We start from the raw sequence: 14,210 nt of genomic DNA on the forward strand, positions 1-14,210 counted from the left end.
CATCCATTTTCTACCGCTTATTCCCTCTCGGGGTCGCGGGGGGCGCTGGCGCCTATCTCAGCTACAATCGGGCGGGAGGCAGGGTACACCCTGGACAAGTCGCCACCTCATCGCAGCGTATTTCGATTTGTCTGTCTTTATTTGGATTTGTGTGTGGGGTTTAATTTTTTTCCCGTATTTCAATTTTTGTGTGAGTTTTATTTGTGTCTTTATTTCGAATTGTGTGTGGTTTAATTTGTATGTTTGTATTTTGCGATTTGTGTGTGTTTTAATTTGTGTATCTGTATTTCAAATTGTGTGCGTTTTAATTTGTGTGTTTGTATTTTTCGATTTGTGTGTGTTTTAATTTGTGTGTCTGTATTTCGATTTGTCCGTCTTTATTTGGATTTGTGTGCGTGGTTTAATTTTTTTTCCGTATTTCAATTTTTGTGTGCGTTTTATTGGTGTCTTTATTTCGAATTGTGTGTGGTTGAATTTGTGTGTTTGTATTTTTCGATTTGTGTGTGTTTTAATTTGTGTATCTGTATTTCGATTTGTGTGTGTCTTAATTTGTGTGTCTGTATTTTTCGATTTGTGTGTGTTTTAATTTGTGTGTCCATATTTCGATCTGTATGGGTGTGTTTTAATTTGTGTGTCTGTATTTCGATTTGTCTGTCTTTATTTGGATTTGTGTGCGTGGTTTAATTTTTTTCCGTATTTCAATTTTTGTGTGAGTTTTATTTGTGTCTTTATTTCGAATTGTGTGTGGTTGAATTTGTGTGTTTGTATTTTTCGATTTGTGTGTGTTTTAATTCGTGTGTCTGTATTTGGATTCGTCCGTCTTTATTTGGATTTGTGTGTGTGGTTACATTTTTGTCCGTATTTACATTTTTTGGTGTTTTATTTGTGTCTTTATTTCAAATTGTGTGTGTTTTAATTTGTGTGTTTGTATTTTTCGATTTACGTGTGTTTTAATCTGTGTCTGTATTTCAAATTGTGTGTGTTTTAATTTGTGTGTTTGTATTTTTCGATTTGTGTGTGTTTTAATCTGTGTGTCTGTATTTCGATTTGTGTGTGTTTTAATTTGTGTGTGTTTTAATTTGTGTGTGTTTTAATTTGTGTGTGCGTGTATTTTGAATTGTGTGCGTTTTAATTTGTGTGTTTATATTTTTCGATTTGTGTGTGTTTTAATTTGTGTGTCCATATTTGTGTGTTTGTGGAAAAAAAGAAAGGAAAAAAAAATCTGTCCATATTTCCATATGTGTGCACCTAAAAAAAAAAGGTGTGTGTATTTAGATTTGTGTGAAGCAGAAACCACATTGTCTGTCTTTTTAAACGACACTTTTGGGTCGCTAGTATTTTCCCATGGGGTGTGTCTTCTCCTGGCCTCCTTGCTTTTATCTTACGTCCGCTAGTAAAGTCTTTGTTTTCTTCCGTTTGTCGGCTCAAAGAGCTGTTTTGGTCAGTTCCTTTACATGTTTTGGCCAGTTCCTTTACATGTTTTGGTCAGTTCCTTTACATGTTTTGAAGAAGCAGCCGCGCTGCTTTCTCTTTTTGTTTGGATTTAGACCTGGCTTGCTGATGCTGGTCTCCTGTGACTTCAGTAAAAGCTGGTGTTTTACCATTCTGTCTGGCTGGTCTTTTTTACTCCACATATATGTTGTGTGTTTCATTCCCTGAGAGGAAGACTCTGATACCAAGTCAGTATCGTCAGTAGCAAACACTGCAGGACGCTCCTTGGCACCTCAGCACCGAGTCGGCGCCAAAGAAGAGCGCCTGCTGTCTTACTTAGAAAATAAGAGCCAGTGTTTCATGTATTTATTTATTCATGGCAGTCTGTCACGTTTGTGGACTTGGAACATAAACAAGAGATGATGGCAGTGTAGCGGAACAGTGGGCGTGGCCTAGCAGAACAGTGGGCGTGGCCTAACTCCACCCCACAACACCCAGAGAATAAGATGTGATCCGCTTTGTCGCCATGAAAAGTGAAAGAGAGTCTTGTCACGCATTCACTTGAAGACAACAAAGCTTTTATTGTGGCACACAACCGTTGTGTAAATAAATGTGGGTCTGTAATCACATTCATGTCATTTGTGCGCCTTTATCTCAATCTGTGTGTTTTAATTTGTGTGTCCCTATTTAGATCTGTGTGTGCTTTATTGGTGTCCGTATTGTGATTTGTGCGTGTGTGTCTTAGTTTGTGTGTCCGTATCTCGATTTGTGTGTTTTAATTTGTGTGTCAGTATTTCGATTTGTGTGTGTGTGTGTCCGTATTTCGATTGTGTGTGGGTTTTAACTTGTGTGTCTGTATTTGGATTTGTCTGTCCGTCTGTATTTGGATTTGTGTGGGTTATAATTTGTGTGTCCATATTTCCATTTGTGCATGTGCGTTTTAATTTGTTGTCTGTATTTGGATTTGTGTGTGTTGTTTAATTTTTGTCCGTTTTTAAACCGGAGTGTGGTGCCCAAAGTTTTGGGGACCCCTGGTGTAGACCACAAGGAAGTGTTCTACCCGGAGAAAGAAGTCCTAATGTGACTTCTTCAAAGCCAGAAAGTTTTGATTCATGTCTGTTATCTGATTTTGTCTACGACACAAAAAACTGAATGAACGTCCTCCAGAACTGGTGAGTCCATTATTTCTGCCAGAGGGTTCTAGTTACAGAAGTTAGTTCCTATGAGTCTATGAAGTCTTCTGGTCCTACCTTGGAACGGGTACAGGGACTTGCAGGTGCCAATGCTGGCCAGAGGTTCTTCATCATCAAAGTCGTCATCAAACTCAGAACTTCGAGACTTGGAGAAGTGAACTTCCGCACTCTGGTCCTCGGTGTAGCTGCCGTCTGGACTGAAGCACAAAGTCAGTCTCTGTCAGAACCAGAAGTACTTCTACGGCCTTGTCCACACAGGAACAATACTAGGTCGGAACCTGGTGTGTCGCAGAAGATACTAGGTCAGAACCTGGTGTGTCGCAGAAGATACTAGGTGGGAACCTGGTGTGTCGCAGAAGATACTAGGTCGGAACCTGGTGTGTCGCAGAAGATACTAGGTGGGAACCTGGTGTGTCGCAGAAGATACTAGGTCGGAACCTGGTGTGTCGCAGAAGATACTAGGTGGGAACCTGGTGTGTCGCAGAAGATACTAGGTGGGAACCTGGTGTGTCGCAGAAGATACTAGGTGGGAACCTGGTGTGTCGCAGAAGATACTAGGTCAGAACCTGGTGTGTCGCAGAAGATACTAGGTGGGAACCTGGTGTGTTGCAGAAGATACTAGGTGGGAACCTGGTGTGTCGCAGAAGATACTAGGTCAGAACCTGGTGTGTCGCAGAAGATACTAGGTGGGAACCTGGTGTGTCGCAGAATATACTAGGTCAGAACCTGGTGTGTCGCAGAAGATACTAGGTCAGAATGTAGTGTGTCGCAGAAGATACCAGGTCAGAACCTGGTGTGTCGCAGAAGATACTAGGTTGGAATGGTGTGTCGCAGAAGATATTATATCAGAACCTGGTGTGTAGCAGAATATACTAGGTCGGAATGTAGTGTGTCGCAGAAGATACTAGGTCGGAACCTGGTGTGTTGCAGAAGATACTAGGTTGGAATGGTGTGTCGCAGAAGATATTATATCGGAACCTGGTGTGTAGCAGAAGATACCAGGTCGGAATGGTGTGTCGCAGAATATACTAGGTCAGAACCTGGTGTGTCGCAGAAGATACTATGTCGGAATGTAGTGTGTCGCAGAAGATACTAGGTCGGAACCTGGTGTGTTGCAGAAGATACTAGGTCGGAACCTGGTGTGTTGCAGAAGATACTAGGTTGGAATGGTGTGTCGCAGAAGATATTATATCGGAACCTGGTGTGTAGCAGAAGATACCAGGTCGGAATGGTGTGTCGCAGAATATACTAGGTCAGAACCTGGTGTGTCGCAGAAGATACTATGTCGGAATGTAGTGTGTCGCAGAAGATACTAGGTCGGAACCTGGTGTGTTGCAGAAGATACTAGGTTGGAATGGTGTGTCGCAGAAGATATTATATCGGAACCTGGTGTGTAGCAGAAGATACCAGGTCGGAATGGTGTGTCGCAGAATATACTAGGTCGGAACATGGTGTGTCGCAGAAGATACTAGGTCGGAATGTAGTGTGTCGCAGAAGATACTATGTCGGAACATGGTGTGTCGCAGAAGATACTAGGTCGGAATGTAGTGTGTCGCAGAAGATACTATGTCAGAACCTGGTGTGTAGCAGAATATACTAGGTCGGAACCTGGTGTGTTGCAGAAGATACTAGGTTGGAATGGTGTGTCGCAGAAGACATTATATCGGAACCTGGTGTGTAGCAGAAGATACCAGGTCGGAATGGTGTGTCGCAGAATATACTAGGTCAGAACCTGGTGTGTCGCAGAAGATACTATGTCGGAATGTAGTGTGTTGCAGAAGATACTAGGTCGGAACCTGGTGTGTCGCAGAAGATACTATGTCGGAGCCTGGTGTGTAGCAGAATATACTATGTCGGAACATGGTGTGTTGCAGAAGATACTAGGTTGGAATGGTGTGTCGCAGAAGATATTATATCGGAACCTGGTGTGTCGCAGAAGATATTATATCGGAACCTGGTGTGTCGCAGAATATACTAGGTCGGAACCTGGTGTGTTGCAGAAGATACTAGGTCGGAACCTGGTGTGTCGCAGAAGATACTATGTCGGAATGTAGTGTGTCGCAGAATATACTAGGTCGGAACCTGGTGTGTTGCAGAAGATACTAGGTCGGAACCTGGTGTGTTGCAGAAGATACTAGGTTGGAATGGTGTGTCGCAGAAGATATTATATCGGAACCTGGTGTGTAGCAGAAGATACCAGGTCGGAATGGTGTGTCGCAGAATATACTAGGTCAGAACCTGGTGTGTCGCAGAAGATACTATGTCGGAATGTAGTGTGTCGCAGAAGATACTAGGTCGGAACCTGGTGTGTTGCAGAAGATACTAGGTCGGAACATGGTGTGTCGCAGAAGATACTAGGTCGGAATGTAGTGTGTCGCAGAAGATACTATGTCAGAACCTGGTGTGTAGCAGAATATACTAGGTCGGAACCTGGTGTGTTGCAGAAGATACTAGGTTGGAATGGTGTGTCGCAGAAGACATTATATCGGAACCTGGTGTGTAGCAGAAGATACCAGGTCGGAATGGTGTGTCGCAGAATATACTAGGTCAGAACCTGGTGTGTCGCAGAAGATACTATGTCGGAATGTAGTGTGTTGCAGAAGATACTAGGTCGGAACCTGGTGTGTCGCAGAAGATACTATGTCGGAGCCTGGTGTGTAGCAGAATATACTATGTCGGAACATGGTGTGTTGCAGAAGATACTAGGTTGGAATGGTGTGTCGCAGAAGATATTATATCGGAACCTGGTGTGTCGCAGAAGATATTATATCGGAACCTGGTGTGTCGCAGAATATACTAGGTCGGAACCTGGTGTGTTGCAGAAGATACTAGGTCGGAACCTGGTGTGTCGCAGAAGATACTATGTCGGAATGTAGTGTGTCGCAGAATATACTAGGTCGGAACCTGGTGTGTTGCAGAAGATACTAGGTCGGAACCTGGTGTGTTGCAGAAGATACTAGGTTGGAATGGTGTGTCGCAGAAGATATTATATCGGAACCTGGTGTGTAGCAGAAGATACCAGGTCGGAATGGTGTGTCGCAGAATATACTAGGTCAGAACCTGGTGTGTCGCAGAAGATACTATGTCGGAATGTAGTGTGTCGCAGAAGATACTAGGTCGGAACCTGGTGTGTTGCAGAAGATACTAGGTCGGAACATGGTGTGTCGCAGAAGATACTAGGTCGGAATGTAGTGTGTCGCAGAAGATACTATGTCAGAACCTGGTGTGTAGCAGAATATACTAGGTCGGAACCTGGTGTGTTGCAGAAGATACTAGGTTGGAATGGTGTGTCGCAGAAGACATTATATCGGAACCTGGTGTGTAGCAGAAGATACCAGGTCGGAATGGTGTGTCGCAGAATATACTAGGTCAGAACCTGGTGTGTCGCAGAAGATACTATGTCGGAATGTAGTGTGTTGCAGAAGATACTATGTCGGAGCCTGGTGTGTAGCAGAATATACTATGTCGGAACATGGTGTGTTGCAGAAGATACTAGGTTGGAATGGTGTGTCGCAGAAGATATTATATCGGAACCTGGTGTGTCGCAGAAGATATTATATCGGAACCTGGTGTGTCGCAGAATATACTAGGTCGGAACCTGGTGTGTTGCAGAAGATACTAGGTCGGAACCTGGTGTGTCGCAGAAGATACTATGTCGGAATGTAGTGTGTCGCAGAAGATACTAGGTCGGAACCTGGTGTGTTGCAGAAGATACTAGGTCGGAACCTGGTGTGTTGCAGAAGATACTAGGTTGGAATGGTGTGTCGCAGAAGATATTATATCGGAACCTGGTGTGTAGCAGAAGATACCAGGTCGGAATGGTGTGTCGCAGAATATACTAGGTCAGAACCTGGTGTGTCGCAGAAGATACTATGTCGGAATGTAGTGTGTCGCAGAAGATACTAGGTCGGAACCTGGTGTGTTGCAGAAGATACTAGGTCGGAACATGGTGTGTCGCAGAAGATACTAGGTCGGAATGTAGTGTGTCGCAGAAGATACTATGTCAGAACCTGGTGTGTAGCAGAATATACTAGGTCGGAACCTGGTGTGTTGCAGAAGATACTAGGTTGGAATGGTGTGTCGCAGAAGACATTATATCGGAACCTGGTGTGTTGCAGAAGATACTAGGTTGGAATGGTGTGTCGCAGAAGACATTATATCGGAACCTGGTGTGTAGCAGAAGATACCAGGTCGGAATGGTGTGTCGCAGAATATACTAGGTCAGAACCTGGTGTGTCGCAGAAGATATTAGGTCAGAATGGTGTGTCGCAGAAGATATTAGATCGGAACCTGGTGTGTTACAGAAGATACTAGGTCGGAATGGTGTGTCGCAGAAGATACTAGGTCGGGGTTCCTGAGGCTGGGGTTCCAGTACCACATGTAGGTGTCACATGGTTTTCACCCAGGAGTCCGACCTGTGTGGACCTGATCTCCTTTCAACCTTGGTTCCCATGTGGACAAGGTCTAAGTTGTGGACAAGGTCTAAGTTGTGGACAAGGTCTAAGTTGTGGACAAGGTCTAAGTTGTGGACAAGGTCTAAGTTGTACCTCTCTCTGCTGGCCGGACTGCGACCGTCCAGCTGCTTCAAGCTTCGGCTTCCAGGTGTCGACACCTCACTGCCGAAACGTGAACCTTGACCTCTGCTGCTGTGTTCTGACAACCTGCGGTCCGCCTCCGCAACCCACGCCTCACACACACACACACACACACACACACACACACACACACACACACACACACACACACACACACACACACACACACACGAGTGAGTTTTCTGTTGCACGATGGAAAGCTGTGACCATGTGACCATGTGACCATGTGACCATGTGGCCATGTGACCATGTGACCATGTGACCATGTGACCATGTGACCATGTGACCATGTGGTCTTTGAACCTGCAACATAAACAAGAACTTAAGTTTGTTACGTTTAGAAGTAACGACCAACAAGAATAAATATTTGCTACGTCGAAGAGTAACGACTAACAGTGTTTGGTAGTAACGACTTAGAGAGTAGAGACTCAGAGTATGAAGTCACCTACTCAGTGGTCTGGTGGTTAGAGTGTCCGCCCTGGGGTGGCTAGGTCGTGAGTTCAAACCCCGAGTCACACCAAAGACTATAAAAATGGGAGCCATGACCTCTCAGCATTAAGGCTTGGAATTGGGGGTTAAATCAGCAAAAATGATTCCCGGGCGTGTCCACCACTGCTGCTCACTGCTCCCCTCACCTCCCAGGGGGTGATCAAGGGTGATGGGTCAAATGCAGAGAATAATTTACATGAACTACACAACTTTACTCTCACTGAGTACCTGAATGCAACACAACTTTATTATCACAATGTACCTGAACACAACACAGCTTTAGTGACAATGTGTACTTGAACATAACACAGCTTTAGTGACAATGTGTACTTGAACATAACACAACTTTATTATCACAATGTACCTGAACACAACACAGCTTTACTGACAATGTGTACTTGAACACAACACATTTTTACTCACAATGTGTACTTGAACATAACACAACTTTATTATCACAATGTACCTGAACACAACACAGCTTTACTGACAATGTGTACTTGAACACAACACATTTTTACTCACAATGTGTACTTGAACATAACACAACTTTATTATCACAATGTACCTGAACGCAACACAGCTTTACTGACAATGTGTAGTTGAACATAACACAACTTTATTATCACAATGTACCTGAACACAACACAGCTTTACTGACAATGTGTACTTGAACACAACACAGCTTTACTGACAATGTGTACTTGAACATAACACAAGTTTATTATCACAATGTACTTGAACACAACATAGCTTTACTGACAATGTGTACTTGAACATAACACAACTTTATTATCACAATGTACCTGAACACAACACAGCTTTACTGACAATGTGTACTTGAACGCAACACAGCTTTACTGACAATGTGTACTTGAACATAACACAACTTTATTATCACAATGTACCTAAACACAATACAGCTATACTGACAATGTGTACTTGAACACAACACAGCTTTACTGACAATGTGTACTTGAACACAACACAGCTTTACTGAAAATGTGTACTTGAACATAACACAAGTTTATTATCACAATGTACTTGAACACAACATAGCTTTACTGACAATGTGTACTTGAACATAACACAACTTTATTATCACAATGTACCTGAACACAACACAGCTTTACTGACAATGTGTACTTGAACGCAACACAGCTTTACTGACAATGTGTACTTGAACATAACACAACTTTATTATCACAATGTACCTAAACACAACACAGCTTTACTGACAATGTGTACTTGAACATAACACAACTTTATTATCACAATGTACCTGAACACAACACATTTTTACTCACAATGTGTACTTGAACATAACACAACTTTATTATCACAATGTACCTGAACACAACACATTTTTACTCACAATGTGTACTTGAACATAACACAACTTTATTATCACAATGTACCTGAACACAACACAGCTTTACTGACAATGTGTACTTGAACGCAACACAAGTTTACTCTCGCTGTGTACCCGAACGCAATACAACTTTATTGTCACAATGGACCTGAATGCAACACAGCTTTACTGACAATGTGTACTTGAACATAACACATCTTTATTACTTTATTATCACAATGTACCTGAACACAACACAGCTTTACTGACAATGTGTACTTGAACATAAATGATAAATAAATGATAAATGGGTTGTACTTGTATAGCGCTTTTCTACCTTCAAGGTACTCAAAGCGCTTTGACACTACTTCCACATTCACACACTGATGGAGGGAGCTGCCATGCAAGGCGCCAACCAGCACCCATCAGGAGCAAGGGTGAAGTGTCTTGCTCAGGACACAACGGACGTGACGAGGTTGGTACTAGGTGGGATTTGAACCAGGGACCCTCGGGTTGCGCACGGCCACTCTCCCACTGCGCCTCGCCGTCCCTAACACAACTTTATTATCACAATGTACCTGAACGCACCACAGTTGTATTGCTGCTATGTGCCTGAATGCAACACAACTTTACTGTTGCTGTGTGCCTGAATGCAACACAACTTTACTGCTGCAGTGTGCCTGAATGCAACACAACTTTACTGTCAATAGTGTGTACCTGAATGCAACACAACTTTACTGCTGATGTGTACCTGAATGCAACACAACTTTACTGCTGCTGTGTGCCTGAATGCAACACAACTTTACTGCTGATGTGTGCCTGAATGCAACACAACTTTACTGCTGATGTGTGCCTGAATGCAACACAACTTTACTGCTGATGTGTACCTGAACACAACACAACTTTACTGCTGCTGTGTGCCTGAACGCAACACAACTTTACTGCTGATGTGTACCTGAACACAACACAATTTTACTGGTGCTGTGTGCCTGAACGCAACACAACTTTATTGCTGCTGTGTGCCTGAATGCAACACAACTTTACTGCTGCTGTGTGCCTGAATGAAACACAACTTTACTGCTGCTGTGTGCCTGAACGCAACACAACTTTATTGCTGCTGTGTGCCTGAACGCAACACAACTTTACTGCTGCTGTGTGCCTGAACGCAACACAACTTTACTGCTGCTGTGTGCCTGAACGCAACACAACTTTATTGCTGCTGTACGCCTCAACACAACACAACTTTATTGCTGCTGTGTACCTGAACGCAACACAACTTTACTGCTGCTGTGTGCCTGAATGCAACACAACTTTACTGCTGCTGTGTGCCTGAACGCAACAAAACTTTACTGCTGCTGTGTGCCTGAACGCAACACAACTTTACCCCTGCTGTGTGCCTGAATGCAACACAACTTTACTGTCAATGGTGTGTACCTGAATGCAACAGAATTTTACTGGAGCTATGTGCCTGAATGCAACACAACTTTACTGCCGCTGTGTGCCTGAACGCAACACAACTTGACTGCTGGTGTGTGCCTGAACGCAACACAACTTTATTGCTGCTGTGCACCTGAACACAACACAACTTTATTGCTGCTGTGTGCCTGAAGGCAACACAACTTTACTGCTGCTGTGCGCCTGAAGGCAACACAACTTTACTGCTGCTGTGTGCCTGAATGCAACACAACTTTACTGCTGCTGTGTGCCTGAATGCAACACAACTTTACTGCTGCTGTGTGCCTGAATGCAACACAACTTTACTGCTGCTGTGTGCCTGAACGCAACACAACTTTACTGCTGCTGTGTGCCTGAACGCAACACAACTTTACCCCTGCTGTGTGCCTGAATGCAACACAACTTTACTGTCAATGGTGTGTACCTGAATGCAACAGAATTTTACTGGAGCTATGTGCCTGAATGCAACACAACTTTACTGCCGCTGTGTGCCTGAACGCAACACAACTTGACTGCTGGTGTGTGCCTGAACGCAACACAACTTTATTGCTGCTGTGCACCTGAACACAACACAACTTTATTGCTGCTGTGCGCCTGAAGGCAACACAACTTTACTGCTGCTGTGCGCCTGAAGGCAACACAACTTTACTGCTGCTGTGTGCTTGAATGCAACACAACTTTACTGCTGCTGTGTGCCTGAATGCAACACAACTTTACTGCTGCTGTGTGCCTGAATGCAACACAACTTTACTGCTGCTGTGTGCCTGAACGCAACACAACTTTACTGCTGCTGTGTGCCTGAACGCAACACAACTTTACTGCTGCTGTGTGCCTGAATGCAACACAACTTTACTGTCAATGGTGTGTACCTGAATGCAACACAACAACTGCTGCTGTGTGCCTGAATGTAACACAACTTTACTGTCAATGGTGCGTACCTGAACACAACACAACTTTACTGGAGCTCTGTGCCTGAATGCAACACAACTTTACTGCTGGTGTGTGCCTGAACGCAACACAACTTTATTGCTGCTGTGCGCCTGAAGGCAACACAACTTTATTGCTGCTGTGCGCCTGAACGCAACACAACTTTATTGCTGCTGTGCGCCTGAAGGCAACACAACTTTATTGCTGCTGTGCGCCTGAAGGCAACACAACTTTATTGCTGCTGTGCGCCTGAAGGCAACACAACTTTATTGCTGCTGTGCGCCCTAATGCAACACAACTTTATTGCTGCTGTGCGCCTGAAGGCAACACAACTTTATTGCTGCTGTGCGCCTGAACGCAACACAACTTTATTGCTGCTGTGCGCCTGAAGGCAACACAACTTTATTGCTGCTGTGCGCCTGAAGGCAACACAACTTTATTGCTGTTGTGCGCCTGAACGCAACACAACTTGATTGCCGCTGTTGTGCGCCTGAACGCAACACAACTTTATTGCCGCTGTGTGCCTGAACGCAACACAACTTTATTGCTGCTGTGTGCCTGAAGGCAACATAACTTTATTGCTGCTGTACGCTTCAACGCAACACAACTTTACTGCTGCTGTGTGCCTGAATGCAACACAACTTTACTGCTGCTGTGTGCCTGAACGCAACTCAACTTTACTGCTGCTGTGTGCCTGAACGCAACACAACTTTACCCCTGCTGTGTGCCTGAACGCAACACAACTTTACTGCTGCTGTGTGCCTGAAGGCAACACACCTTTACTGCTGTTGTGCGCCTGAACGCAACACAACTTTATTGCCGCTGTGCACCTGAAGGCAACACAACTTTACTGCCGCTGTGCACCTGAAGGCAACACAACTTTACTGCTGTTGTGTGCCTGAACGCAACACAACTTGACTGCTGCTGTGTGCCTGAATGCAACACAACTTTACTGCTGCTGTGTGCCTGAATGCAACACAACTTTACTGCTGCTGTGTGCCTGAAGGCAACACAACATTACTGCTGCTGTGTGCCTGAACGCAACACAACTTTACCCCTGCTGTGTGCCTGAACGGAACACAACTTTACTGCTGCTGTGTGCCTGAAGGCAACACACCTTTACTGCTGCTGTGTGCCTGAAGGCAACACACCTTTACTGCTGTTGTGCGCCTGAACGCAACACAACTTTATTGCCGCTGTGCACCTGAAGGCAACACAACTTTACCCCTGCTGTGAGCCTGAATGCAACACAACTTTACTGTCAATGGTGTGTACCTGAATGCAACACAACAACTGCTGCTGTGCCTGAATGCAACACAACTTTACTGTCAATGGTGCGTACCTGAACACAACACAATTTTACTGGAGCTATGTGCCTGAATGCAACACAACTTTACTGCTGCTGTGTGCCTGAACGCAACACAACTTTATTGCCGCTGTGTGCCTGAACGCAACACAACTTTACTGCTGCTGTGTGCCTGAACGCAACACAACTTTACTGCTGCTGTGTGCCTGAATGCAACACAACTTTACTGCTGCTGTGTGCCTGAACGCAACACAACTTTACTGCTGCTGTGTGCCTGAACGCAACACAACTTTACTGCTGCTGTGTGCCTGAACGCAACACAACTTTACTGCTGCTGTGTGCCTGAACGCAACACAACTTTACTGCTGCTGTGTGCCTGAAGGCAACACAACTTTATTGCTGCTGTGTGCCTGAACGCAACACAACTTTACCCCTGCTGTGAGCCTGAATGCAACACAACTTTACTGTCAATGGTGTGTACCTGAATGCAACACAACAACTGCTGCTGTGCCTGAATGCAACACAACTTTACTGTCAATGGTGCGTACCTGAACACAACATAACTTTACTGCTGCTGTGTGCCTGAAGGCAACACAACTTTATTGCTGCTGTGTGCCTGAACGCAACACAACTTTACCCCTGCTGTGAGCCTGAATGCAACACAACTTTACTGTCAATGGTGTGTACCTGAATGCAACACAACAACTGCTGCTGTGCCTGAATGCAACACAACTTTACTGTCAATGGTGCGTACCTGAACACAACATAACTTTACTGCTGCTGTGTGCCTGAACGCAAGACAACTTTACTGTCAATGGTGAGTACCTGAACACAACACAATTTTACTGGAGCTATGTGCCTGAATGCAACACAACTTTACTGCCGCTGTGTGCCTGAACGCAACACAACTTGACTGCTGCTGTGCGCCTGAACGCAACACAACTTTATTGCTGCTGTGCGCCTGAAGGCAACACAACTTTATTGCTGTTGTGCGCCTGAACGCAACACAACTTGATTGCCGCTGTTGTGCGCCTGAACGCAACACAACTTTATTGCCGCTGTGCACCTGAACGCAACACAACTTTACTGCTGCTGTGTGCCTGAAGGCAACACAACTTGACTGCTGCTGTTGTGCGCCTGGTTGTGTTTTGGTAGTCTTTGAACCTGATGTGGGCCAGGAGGACTTGACTTGGAACTAAAAAGTGACACGTAGTCGGCCCGTACCTCAACTATGACAGCGTTCAACACAAGATGATGAAATCATTACACAAGCAGTGTTGATGACATCACAGACAGATGAGCTCGTGCAGCATCACTCATTACGTCACCGGTCAGTGGCCGCATCATCAAAGATGGCTGCCTTTGTCAGAAGACCACCAAGGGAAATCATCACCTGTGAAGGCGGACTCTGCAAACCTGGTTGAAGACTGACTCTGCAAACCTGGTTGAAGACTGACTCTGCA

General features: G+C 44.7%; 1 protein-coding gene across 3 annotated transcripts in view; it reads right to left on the reverse strand.

Moving 5' to 3' along the window:
* The window catches only part of LOC133548914 (formin-binding protein 1-like), a 49,255-nt gene that overhangs the window by 1,552 nt on the left and 33,493 nt on the right, over window positions 1-14,210 (reverse strand). For all 3 annotated transcript variants that reach the window (XM_061893866.1, XM_061893881.1, XM_061893875.1), the window contains 2 exons: window positions 7,172-7,311; window positions 2,682-2,821 (listed from right to left, as the gene is read on the reverse strand). In XM_061893866.1, the coding sequence (XP_061749850.1) occupies window positions 2,682-2,821; window positions 7,172-7,311 (280 nt within the window). The remainder of the gene's footprint in view (window positions 1-2,681; window positions 2,822-7,171; window positions 7,312-14,210) is intronic.

Source organism: Nerophis ophidion, linkage group LG01 (genome assembly GCF_033978795.1).
Source record: "Nerophis ophidion isolate RoL-2023_Sa linkage group LG01, RoL_Noph_v1.0, whole genome shotgun sequence".
Classification (NCBI taxonomy): domain Eukaryota; kingdom Metazoa; phylum Chordata; class Actinopteri; order Syngnathiformes; family Syngnathidae; genus Nerophis; species Nerophis ophidion.